Source organism: Megalops cyprinoides, chromosome 6, assembly GCF_013368585.1.
Source record: "Megalops cyprinoides isolate fMegCyp1 chromosome 6, fMegCyp1.pri, whole genome shotgun sequence".
Classification (NCBI taxonomy): domain Eukaryota; kingdom Metazoa; phylum Chordata; class Actinopteri; order Elopiformes; family Megalopidae; genus Megalops; species Megalops cyprinoides.
In genome coordinates, this window is record NC_050588.1 from 5,687,501 (window position 1) to 5,700,778 (window position 13,278).

The window sequence follows — 13,278 nt, forward strand, 5'->3', positions numbered from 1 at the left end:
TGCTTGTCGATACCTGCCAGGAAGCTGTAGAGCTCCTCCAGCGCTGGTCTGGCCCCGACAAAGTTGGTGCCCTGGTTGGACCAGAGTTTTCTGGGATGACCCCTCAGGGCAGTGAATCGCTGATATGTTTTGAGGAAACCCTCAGTAGATAGATCTTCAACCAAATCCGCATGGATTGCTCTTGAGGCCATGCAACTGAAGACGATGCCCCAGACCTTCTTCTTCGAGCGTCGTCTCACAGAGTCTCGGACCACGTATGGACCGAACAGGTCGAGCGTTGTGTACTCGAACGGAGCTGCTGGCCCGGTGCGTACAGAAGGAAGGTCGCCCATTACTTGAGAGCACAACTTCGCCCTGCACTTTCGACAATGCACACAGGAATCGATGACTTTGCGCGCAAGTCTCGGGCCTTGCATCACCCAGGCCCTCTTCCTCATCCGAAGTAGGGTGCCAGATAAGCCTTCATGGTTGGTACGGTGAGCCTCTTCGGCCAGAAGGGTGCTGATCCGCTCCTTGTAGGGGATCAACGGGACCCCTGGTCTCTCCTTATCGACGGACTGGATCCGACCATGGCACAACAAGAGACCCGAAGAATTGTCTTTGCTCACAACCAGACGATGAAGCGTCGTCGTGGGGAAAGTCACGCCTGCTTGGGCGGCGAGACACAAGTCCTGGAACGCCTCCTCTCGCTCCTGGACCGTGAGTACTGCCTCCCACTGTTCTTGCTTACTGGTTCGATCTTCACCAAGTAACCAGAAGTGCACCGCTCTGCGGACGTATCCAACAGTCCCACAGAGTTTGGTCAACGTCGCAAACCTCGAGAGGTCCAGCTGGCTTACGAGAGCCAGACCCCAAAACCTCCTCTTTTGGTAGGCCTTCGAAGTTGCTGGAGAAGACTGTGTAGCGCCATCTGATGAGGATTCGGCCGAAGGAGGCACCGACGTCGCTTCGATGCCACCCACGGTGTCGACCCCGCTCGAACCATCTGGAGCTGACGACCTCTTGGCCTGGGCCCTCGTGGTGATGGCGGTGAAAGCCTTCCTTTGGAGTTTACTCACAACCTCTCTGGTACTCGAGGCCACCTCGGCTGCAGACTTGATTGGCCACTCCTCAACCGCCTTGGACAGGAACTCAGGACCTCTCTGCCACGGGGAATCACCATCAAGCTGGTCGGTGGAACAACCTCTTGTGACCAGATCAGCTACGTTGTGTTGACCGGGAACCCACCACCAATCGGTCACAGGTCCGGCCTTCTGTATTTCGCCGACGCGATTAGCGAAGAAAGTTTGGAACCCATAACTTTCTCGCTGGATGGCTCCTAGCACGGTCTGGCTATCCACGAAGTGGTACCACCTCGCCACTTCCAGCCGACCATGCTTCTGCACGTACAACTTCAGTCGGGCAGCGAAGACGGCTCCGCAGATCTCCGCTTTAACTGCATCACCCTTCTGATCCAACGGTGTCAGTTTGGCCTTTGACTCCACGAGCCGGGTCACGACGCCCTCTGAAGTCTCCCAACGCAGGTAGAGAACCGCCCCATAAGAGTCGCAGCTCCCATCGGAGAATGTTACCCCCCAGGGTTTACCCAACCAGCCGGCAGGGGTAATGCTCCTGGGGAATGTGATGGTACTCAGCCTGGCGTAGTCTTTGAAGAGCTCAATCGCCTTCCTTCTCAGCTCACGGGATAGCGGCTTGTCCCACGTGTCCTTGGTCAAGGTCCCCGACTCTTGAAAGGCCCTCCTGACAAGGATGACACCTCTCTGTTTCAGGGGGGTCGACAGACCAAGGGGATCATAGAGTCCTGCTACTTGGCTCAGCAACATCCGCCGGGTGAGAGGATCAGGCGTCTTCTCCTCGATGTCCTCCACGGTGAGGTTGATCTCCGTGCGCATCTTTTTCTTCCTGGTGGAGAAATTGATGGCCACCATGAGGAAAAGCTTGTCCTCCCCCACGTGGTAACCCACGCCAAGGGCCTTGTTCTCCTCGTCCCCCAACTGATTGGGCAGGACGATGGTCTCCGGTTTAGCGGGAAGGCCGCCCTGCCTCCCACTTTGGCCAGATCGTAGCCATGGCTTGAGGTGAAACCCTCCGGTGGTGAGGATGGCTTCAACCCCCTTCAGGATCTGGCTCAGTCTATGGGGGTCATTGTGGGACACGAGAATGTCATCCACGTAGGCATTGTCCACAATGACTTGTCTCTCCTCCACTTTGTTAGTAAACTGAGGTAAGTAGGCTGTCTCCCGCATTGCCACCTGAGCGATACATCCAGCCGGCTTATCACCCATGTTCACTCGAACCACGGCGTAGTCTTCAATGTCCTCAGCAGGTGAGTCTCTCCACAGGAAACGATGGACGTGTAGCTCCTGATCCTCCAACCACACTGAGTTATACATTTTGGACACATCGCCGATGGCCGCATACTCTCCCTCCCGGAAACGGAGCAGAACCGCCCGAATGGGGTTCAAGACGTCCGGTCCCTTCAACAGGATGCCGTTGAGACTGACACCCTTGAACTCACGGCTGCTGTCCCAGACTAGTCTCACTGGAGTGGAAACAGAGTGCGGGTTGGGCGCTGTCAGATGGTTCACCCACCACACAGCTCCGTTCCAACTGTCCATCACAGCCTTGGAAAGCTTGATAGCTGCCCCCCTTGCTACCATGTCGTGCACCTGCCTGGCGTAAGCTTCCTTCCATTTCGGATCTTTTTCAAGGTGCTTCTCCGATTTTAGGAACGCCGTCTTGACAGCTTCGCGGTTGTTGGGTAAGGTAGCAGGGCTCTCCTTCCAGGGATAACTGGCATCCCAGTGGGGCTCGTCGCTGTGGTGGTCGCTCAGTCTGAAGGTAAGTCCTCTCCTGATGATCTCTAGTTCTCTCTCATCGGCGAGCGACATCTCCTTTCCTCCAGGGGCACACTTCCCACAACGACATCCGCCACACAGCGGGTCACAAGCGGCGCCAATACTGTCCCACTGCAGCCACTTGACGATCTCAGCGTTGCTTGCAGCTGTGGTTCCCACCTTCATGGCGTGCCTCAGCTCAAGGCAATGGTTGTGGAGAACCTCGACCTTCTTGGACCCCGCCCTCATGGAACATGCGAAGTGGGTAGAAGAGTGGCGTGCAGTGACCTCGATGCCCTCAAAGAGGTCAGGATGCACACCACTGACGGTCTTCCCAAGCGGACCGTCCCACAACACCAGGTCGCCGCACCTCATCATCCGCTGGGGGGCGAGACGGCCCTCCCGGGTACTGATGAGCAACTCCACCTTCTCCGGGCGAGTCAGTTCACCTGGCTTGACGGCACCAGGGAAGAATCTCTCCAGGCGCGTCGAGTTCACGATGTTGTCCACCTTGGCGATCTCCTTCAGGCCGTAGCAGAGCAACTCATGGAGCCTCCAAGTCCCCTTCTTGGTGGCTACTTTCAGGTTCACACGGTACCTCTTTGTTTCTTCCTTGATCTCCATACCACCCACACCGTACACCACCAGTGTGATTGGTTCGCCAACCAGTCCAAGTCTCTCAGCTGCTTGATGGGTAATGTAGTTGGTATCGGAAGCTAAATCAATTAGCGCACCGATCCAATCCCCTCTCTTGGTCGTGACCTCCATCAACATCATGAGGACCGGGAGTTCTTTTGGACCACGCTCATCCACCAGTCCTTTACCAGCACACACGGTCGAAGACACTTTGTTCGTGCAGGCGTTCCGGACGGCCTCCAGTTGCTCCGGGGTCAGGCCTATCTTTGCAAACAAAGCCTCCTGCTCTTCAGTTGGACCGCGGGGTTCTCTCCTCTTTTCCCCCTTGATAGTGTCCCTCTTAGCTGGTGATCTCAGGAGACACAGGAAGAAATGGTGATCTGGAGGGGCGTCGCCCCTCTTACATCCAACGTTGCGACAGAGGAAGTTTCCATAACATGGACTGTCTTTCGCGTGAATGTCCAGGCATTTGGAGCAGGCCTTGATCTTCTTCACCTGGGCTCTGCGCTCTGATGGGCTGGACTTCTTGAAAGCCTTACAGCGGTACAAGCGACCTGCGTGACCCTCTTCACCACACACAACACAAGGCTCACTTGAAAGGTCACCCTTCATCTCGCTTGCCGTAGCCTTGGTGAAGGAACGCCTCTCTGGCTTTCGATCCCACACTTTCACTTTCTCTTTGGAGGTCATGTCACCTGCTCTGGCAGAGTTCGGCTGTTTGGCGATCTGCAGCTGCTCCAGCTGCACCAGAATAGTCTTCTGATCTCTCAGGAACTGCCACAGCTTATCGAACCGGTTGCGTGGGTTGACGTCGTTGGCTGCATCACACCGGTACAACAGCCACCTTTCTTTTAGACCGTCTGGGAGCTTACTCTCCAGCGATCGGATTACCAACTGGTTCTTTATGGCATCTTCACAACCCAGATCCATGAGGTCCAACAGCGCCCGCTCCACCGCTTGAATCAACTGCAACGCCTCACGTGGTTGGTTGTTCCTCACGGCTGGAAGGCTCTGCAGCTCCAGTATGATGTCATCCGCTATCTGCGACGTATCTCCGTAGCAGTCCTCCAGGACCCGGAAGACCTCGTCTGCAGATCTACAATGAGACAGTCGATGTTCACCTTTGACTGGCCCACTGATGCTGTCCAACAGGTGAAAGAGACGACACTCAGGAGAGCCTGTGGGTTCAGCTAACGCCTGAAGAGTCGACCAGTTCTCTTTCCACCGCCAGTAGCTCCTCCTGTCCCCAGAGAACTTCGGCAGGCTTAGGGGTGCGAGTGCGATCCTGGGCCCGAAGAAGCCTTGCGGGGTGGCAGACGTGCCTCGTCCCCCTCCAACACCGTCGGGTTGCAGCGCGCGCGCTCCCCGCTGCCCCTGCTGCGATGCACTGGTGGTGCTGGGGTCCAACGTTGAGCCCATGGACCACGGTGGGGCTTGCCGCGGCTGTGGCACCCAGGGAAACGCCAATGGGGCGCTCGCCCCATTGGCGCTGACAGCCGCTGTAGTGGTTGGGTCAGCGATCGGGTCTGCGCCTGCACCTTGAGCACCATCAGAGAGGGGTGCGTCGTCACCTCCAGCTCCATCTGAAGGTCCACAGGGTCTGTCGGTGTTGGCCGCTGCTCCTTCACCGGCGTCACCGTCATGTGTGCCTGTGCCTTGGTGCATGTAATTTGCCAGCACCACTGTGGTCACAGCCCTCTTCTCTTTACAGTCTCTGAGGTAATTACGCAGAATGTTCACCTGCTTTTCTGGAACACAACGCTCCCAGTCCCGCACAAACTCCTCCAGTGCTTCCACTCTGCTCCGCAGTGCAGTGTGCACCACATCATACTGCTCACTGGACATGTGCCCTGACTGGAGTGTGTCGGCCTGATCAAAAGCGTCTTTAAGGCCAGCTGTCAGGCTGTTATACTGGCCTGATGCACAGCTGGACCACAAAGTCTGTTTTGCTTTCGTTTCAGTAACTTGGAATTTTGTGCGACAGTCATTGAGTTTTTTCTTTATTTCAACAATATCTTCTGCGTGTGCACTTTCATCGTCCTCCTCCAAAGCAGCAATAAAGTCAAAGCTGATATTACAGATGTCATCATAGCTGCTTTTAAGAGCTCTCAGTTCTGTTTTTAAATCATGTTCGTTGAACAAGTCAATATTAAAATCAATGGTATTTGCCCTCCTGTTGAATGCTCCTTGCGCCTTGGAGCGCTGTTTCTTTAAATGAACCAAGTCCGCCATGTTGACGTCACTACAGCTCCTCCCACTCCGGTGACGTACTTCCGGTCGGCTTCACTGTGACCACAATGGCGGTGAAGTACTTCCGTTAGCTTAGCGGCTAATTAGCATGCTATCGCGGCGTAAGCTAACCTTCGGCGAACGGTTTATCTTGTACCGTCGCTCTACACACAGTCACAAGCACAGTCTCAATTACAGTCACAAGCACGGCCACAGACGAACTCCCTCCCGATGTTTCGAGCCGACTCCAAGGCTCCGCCGATCGGCCGGAAAGCTCCTCCAGGTCCTGTTCTCCGCGCTAGCTCCCTGTAGCTCGCTGTTGCTAGCACCGTCCTGCCGCCGCTTCTCCGTCGCGGGGCTGGCTTCAGTGTTGACTACTGTACGGTTTTAGCGGGTTACTCGCTTTAACCTGCCTCAACTCCCACCGCACGGGGTCGTTCGACCGACGAAGACAGCGACCACTCAACAGCGTTCACAAGCACCACACATCTTCTGTCCTTTTTCACGTTTATTCTACAATCCACACATGAGCAGGGTTACAGAAGTTAGAAAAGATAGTAGTTAGCAGTAGTAATAGTTGTAGTTTGTTAGCTGTAGTTTGTTAGCTGTAGCTATAGTTGTAGCCTGTTAGGTAGTCAACAGCTCAGCTTCGCCGGTCAAACGCGAGTGAGCAACAACAGAGTTATACAGTACTATAAACCCCCCGGGAACATCGCCGCTAGGGGCGCTATAACACATACACACACTTCACAGAATTATTAACCACTTATGTGCATATGAAAGAAAACTCCACACACACACAGCTTATCCATTACATTATACAAACACACAATTTCTCTCCTAGAAGAGAACACACACACATCATCCACTATGTCAAACCAACTCACTTTCTCCACCACACACACACACACACACACAAACACACACACAAACACACACACACACACACACAAACACTCCTCATCAACTGTATCACACAAACACTTTCTCTCACAAACACATACACACAAATACACACCTCGTCCACTGCGTCACACAAAAACACACCTCACCCCCCCACAAACACACACACAAACACACACACACACTAACACACACACACACAAACAAACACGCACACACACACACACACACATGAACACACACATATGCCTCATCCACTGCATCATACAAACTCACACACTTTTTCTTACGAACACACCTGCAAACACACAAACACACACACACACACACACACACACACATCATCCACTGTGTCAAACCAAGCCACTTTCTCTACCACACACACACACACACACACAAACACACACACACACACAGACACACACACACACATACACTTTCCACTGTATCACACAAACTCAAACACTTTTTCTCACAAACACACACACACATCATCCACAGTGTCAAACCAAGCCATTTTCTGTACCCCACACACAGACACACAACCACACAAAATCACACACACACACACACACACACACACACACACAAACAAACACACACCTCATCCACTGCGTCACACAAACACACACCTCACCCCCCACAACACACACACAGACACACATAAACTTTCCACTGTATCACACAAACTCACACACTTTTTCTCACAAACACACCAGCAAACACAAAAACACACACACACACCATCCACTGTGTCAAACCAAGCCACTTTCACTACCACACACACACACAAACACTCTCTAACACACACACACACATACACTTTCCACTGTATCACACAAACTCAAACACTTTTTCTCACAAACACAACTGCAAACACACACACATACACACACACACATACACGCACACATTCCTCATCGACTGTACACAAACACATTTATTTTCACAAACACACATGCACATATATACACACACACACAAACACACACACACACACAGACACACACACACCATCCACTGCGCCACACAAACACACACCTCACCCCCCCGAAATACACACACAAACTGACACACACACAAACACACACGTATTTTCCACTGTATCACACAAATTCACACTTTTTCTCACAAACACACTGTGACGGGACGGCGAGCGGCAAACAGGTGACGACAACAGAGATTGGGGTGAACGAAGACAAGGCGTTTAATTGTGCTATACAACAAACAAAAGATATAACTATTTACAATAATAAACAAATAACACCGGGCAATTATTCCCAGGTGCCTCCTTCTTTCACTGGCTCACAGAGTTTATACTCTCCTACAGCCTTCTCCCCCAAATGACAGAACTTGGGTGCTTAAATAGCCTGAGCCCTGCCCTGGACTAACCCATTACCTGGGTCAAAATATTAAAATCAATTTACAGGAATAAAGTGACAAAGTTATAACAACAATTCATCCCACAATGACATACACACGTTCCGTTGACAAACCCACATGTTTTGTTCCAAATAAACAGATTGCTGCATAAAATTTACATTGGCAGCACATTCTCCCCCTTCCACGTTTCAACACATGGGAACTACGCTACCCATAATACTATATAATTCCCATGATCCGTGTACGCACTCCTTTTGCCTGTTCCCGGTAGCAGCTCTAACCCACAGGTGAGTCATTTCAAACTTAATTGCAATTATCACATTTGTTTTAAAGTAACAATCATAATTACTGTTGAATTAGCAAACCCGATCGCTTGTTTTCGTGTGCACGCTTGTGTTCGCTACCTTAAAGTTTTAGCAAACCCAAACAACAAACAAACAATCCAAACATATATGGCTGTAGCAATCCTATACATAGTGGTAACAGTCTTCTTTCCTCTTGCAGAACTGAACACATCTCGCTAGCTGAAGAAATAAACCGATGCTATTTAAACCGAGTCCGTGTATTATTTAAACATTGCACAAAACACATGTATTGTCACACTCCCCCGCTTCCTCATAGCGAGGCGGATGCGCCCGTGTGTGCAGAGAATTCTTGTCCACTATATCAGACATGCACACAATTTCTTGCTCGAACACACAGACACACACGCACACACACACACACACTTTGTCTCCAAAACACACACACATACCTCTTCCTTCTCCTTCACACACACACACTCACCTACACACACACACACATACACACTCATGTACAGATTCACATACACACACCACATCCACTGTGTCATACAAACAAACACTTTTCAACACTCACTCACACACACATACACACACACACACACACACACACACCTCTTCCACTGTTACACACAAACACTTTTCCTCTCAAACACACAAACACACACACCTCATCCACTATGTCATACAAATACACACACAAAAACACTTGCTTAACTTACTCAAAGGTTACTGGCAAGTGCCCTTAACACCCGAGCTGCTGAGATTTCAGCCTTTGTGACCCTGATGACTTCCTGGAATACACAGCCATGGCTTTTGGTTTGACAAATGCACCTGCCACGTTCCAACGCCTCATGCATAAGGTGCTAGCAGGTGTCCCACACTGTGAGGCCTATTTAGATGACATCGTGATATATTCATCCATCTGGTCGGATCACGTGCAAACTTTGTGTACTGTTCTCAACTGCCTACAGCAGCGGTCACCAACCTTCTTTGCACCATGGTCCGGTTTCATATAGACAGCATTCTCCCGGAATGGCCGGCGGGGGAGGTGTCACGACACAACCGGAATATCGATGAGGCCTATAAGTTTAGTATAGCTGCTTTTTCATGACATTTTAGTTTAAGTAGGTCTAACGTGATGATATTATAAAAACATACAGTGCATATTTTTCTCAAATGACCATATAACTTCCAAGAGGCTATAGAGGTACGCCGGTTTTTGGGAATGGCCGGTTATTACTGTAGCTTATGCAGGAATTTTTCGGACGTGGTACTGCCTCTTACGACCTTGCTACAGAACAACTGTGATTTTGTTTGGTCTGCTGACTGTCAGGCTGCCTTCGATAACATCAAAGCACTTCTTTGTAGTGAACCTGTTCTCTTGGCTCCTGATTTGCAGCGACCTTTTAAACTCGCAGTGGATGCCAGCGTAACCGGCGCCGGTGCTGTTCTTTTACAAGAGGGTGGCAATGGCATCGACCACCCTGTTTGCTACATCTCAAAAAAGCTCTTAAGACATCAGCTGAACTACAGTACTATCGAGAAGGAGACATTGGCCCTTTTATGGGCGTTACAATACTTCCAGGTTTATGCTGGCTCTACCGCGCTTCCCGTGGTGGTCTTTACTGATCATAACCCACTGGTGTTCTTATCTAGAACAGTGTTTCTCAATCCCACTCCTGGAGGCCCCCTGTCCTGCATATCTTCTATCTATCCTTGCTCCAAACACACCTGATTGAAATGATTAACACGCTCTTGATTAAATCAGGTGTGCTCAGCTAATCAAAATTGCCACTGATGAGTTCAGTCGGGTCGGTAGAGCAGGGAAAGATGGAAAACGTGCGGAGCAGGGGGGGCCCAGGAGCAGGATTGAGAATCAGTGATCTAGAATGAAAAACTAATCAGTGCATTATGCGCTGGTCCTTGTGTCTTTAAGGTTTTCACCTTGAAATAAGATACAAGCAAGGTAAGGTTAATGTTCTGGTGGACACCCTGTCCCGTTCATTTTACTTATGCTTTAAACCAACACGAGATGTTGATTTTTGGTGGTGGAGGTGTTATGTCCCGTGGGTGTTTTGGTGCTGTTTTTCGCTCTCTTCCTGTGTATGTGTGTGAATCCTTGCAGGCATACCCATTCCCATGCATTCGGTGAATCGCTCCGCCTGCTCCGAAGTGATCAGTCTCTTCACTGGCGCCAACATTTAAAAAGCAATCTACCGGGGACGGTGGGGGAGCGCTAACCTGGAGACTGTTTGGGGAGCTGGTGTACAGGAGACTGTTTGGGGAGTTGGTGTACAGGAGACTGTTTGAAGATCTGTACAGGAGACTGTTTGGGGAGCTGGTGTACAGGAGACTGTTTGGGGAGCTGTACAGGAGACTGTTTGGGGAGCTGGTGTACAGGAGACTGTTTGGAGAGCTGGTGTTTTCTATTATCGACCTGCAAACTGTTTACATCCTCGGCAGTTGCTTTCTTGGCTAATATTTTTTTTTTCCTAATAAAATAAAAACTATCTGTTATTTCACTGTCGCATTGTATTTTTTTCTCTTTGGTTGCTTCCCTGGACCTAGACAGGGATGTGACAGACACACTCACGCACACACTTTCTCTCTCCCTCTCTCTCACTTTCTCTTTCTCTTTTTTCCTGGCCCTAGACAGGGATGTGACACACACATTCACACTCATGCGCACACACACACACACACACACACACACATACACACACAAAGAACCCCATCCACTGTATCACAAACACATGCATTCACCTTCTTTCTCTCATTAACACAGACAGACACACACAAAACAAAAACACACATCTTCCATTATGTCACAGAAACACAAACTTTCTCTTACACACACACGCACATACACACATGCACATGCACACAGCTCATCCACTGTGTCATTTCTCTCTCTCACACACACACGCACATATACACATGCACATGCACACAGCTCATCCACTGTGTTACTTCTCTCTCACACACACGCATGCACGCACGCACGCACAAACTTTGCCACTGTATCACAAACACAAACAATGTAGTATGAGGTATATAGTACAGTACAGTTTGTCTGTGTGTCTCTGTGTAGGTACAGAGATGTGTATGTGTGACTGTCAAAGTATTTCTGTCTGCCTCTGTGAGTCTGTCTTTTTGCGTGTCTCTATGTTCATGTGAGAGAGAGAGACAGAGAGACAGAAGACAGGAACTAAACAGAAGAGAAGTAGAGAAAAGAGTCATTTGGAAAAGAAGGAGAGACAGAGGAGAAGAAACTGAGGAACATCTTTTCTCCTCTCTGTCCTCCATCCCTCTCTCCTCTCTCTATCTCTGACATGTCTTCCATCTGTGTGACTGAAGCTTCTTCAGTGCAGACACACTTACATTTTCGCAGTCCTGGTTTGTTCCTGTTCTCTCCTCCATGGTCCACTCTGTAGGAAAAGAACAGCAACACAAAGTGACTGAGAGACACACGGCCTGTCAACTCAGAGCCCTGTGACAATGGGACAGCTCCACACACTCTCACACCCCTGCTGTTCTCTGTACTTACAGCAGTGTCTCCAGTTTACAGCTGGGGTCCTCCAGTCCAGCAGAGAGCGCTCTCACTCCCGAGTCCCCGGGGAGATTGTAGCTCAGATCCAGCTCTCTCAGGTGTGAGGGGTTTGAGCGCAGAGCTGAAGCCACACAAGCACAGCCTGTCTCTGTGATTCGACAGCCTGACAGCCTGCAGAGAGAAGGAGACCACAGTTCTTCACTCTCCCAGCTCTGGACAAACTGCAAGGATCAGACACATCAGCAGTACAGTGTTCCTCACCCCAGTCTCTGCAGTTTACAGTGTGGGTCCTCCAGTCCAGCAGAGAGCGCTCTCACTCCTGCATCCTGCAGATCATTATCCCTCAGCTCCAGATCTCTCAGCTCTGAGTGGGATGAACGCAGGACTGAGGCCAAATCATCACAGCAGCCGTCAGTGAGATTACTCTCTCTGAAACTGTGGAGAGAAGGAGACAAGATCTCCACTCATCAGATAAACACACACCCACGCACACACCCACACACACACACACACACACACACACACACACACACACACACACACACACACACCTCTGTGAGATTACTCTCTCTGAAGCTGTGAAGAGAAAGTGACAAGATCTCCGCTCATTATATAAACATACACATCAGAGCTGGCCTATTTATTCTTAATCAATATTTTAATCAGTTTTGCATTTCCTGAGGATTTTGAGAGAATGACATCCCATCTAGAACTTAACAATGAATGACCCCTCACTGATAAAAATGACTGACAGTGGGCTCCCGAGTGGCTCAGTTGGTAAAAGTACTTATTCTGAGTGTAGACTGAACGCCACGGCCCGGGTTTGATTCTGACCGTGTCACTAGCCGACAGTGACCGGGAGCTCACAGGCGGAACACAGTGGCTTCGTTCCGCCGGGGATAGGGGTGGGTACGTCGGCAGGGCCTTCGGTCCCATTAGCAACAGCAACCCCTGCTGGTCGATCGGGCGCCTGTGGTCCACATGCCAAAGCTGCATATGAAATGTCTTCCTCCGACTCATCTCTGTGCTAGCTTAGCTTGTGGACCGCAGTGCGAAAAGAAGCAGCAGCTGACATCACGTGTCTCGGAGGAGGGCACGTGCTTGTCCACGCTCTCCCGGATTGGCAGTTGGGGTTGTGCAATGGGACTGAACATTGATGTCAAATTGGGCATTCCAAAAAAAAAATTTGGGGCATTGGCCATTCCAAATTGGAGAGAAAATGAACAGTACCACTGATCTGAGGCCAGTAGCCTGTACACCACAGAGCAGTCTCTGAACAGTACCACTGATCTGGGGCCAGCAGCGTGTACACCACAGAGCAGTCTCTGAACAGAACCACTGATGTGAGGTATCAGCACAGAGATACCCTGAGCTACAGGAGGAGATCCTTAAGCTGTCCCTTGAAATGCTTCACTGGGATCTTGGTCTAATCACC

General features: G+C 50.5%; 1 protein-coding gene across 1 annotated transcript in view; it reads right to left on the reverse strand.

The window, feature by feature from the left end:
* Nucleotides 1-13,278, reverse strand: part of LOC118778896 (NACHT, LRR and PYD domains-containing protein 12-like) — a 42,357-nt gene that overhangs the window by 5,406 nt on the left and 23,673 nt on the right. Inside the window, exons 11-13 of the mRNA XM_036530680.1 lie at nt 12,105-12,278; nt 11,841-12,014; nt 11,675-11,721 (exon numbers count right to left, since the gene is read on the reverse strand). Of these exons, the coding sequence (XP_036386573.1) occupies nt 11,675-11,721; nt 11,841-12,014; nt 12,105-12,278 (395 nt within the window). The remainder of the gene's footprint in view (nt 1-11,674; nt 11,722-11,840; nt 12,015-12,104; nt 12,279-13,278) is intronic.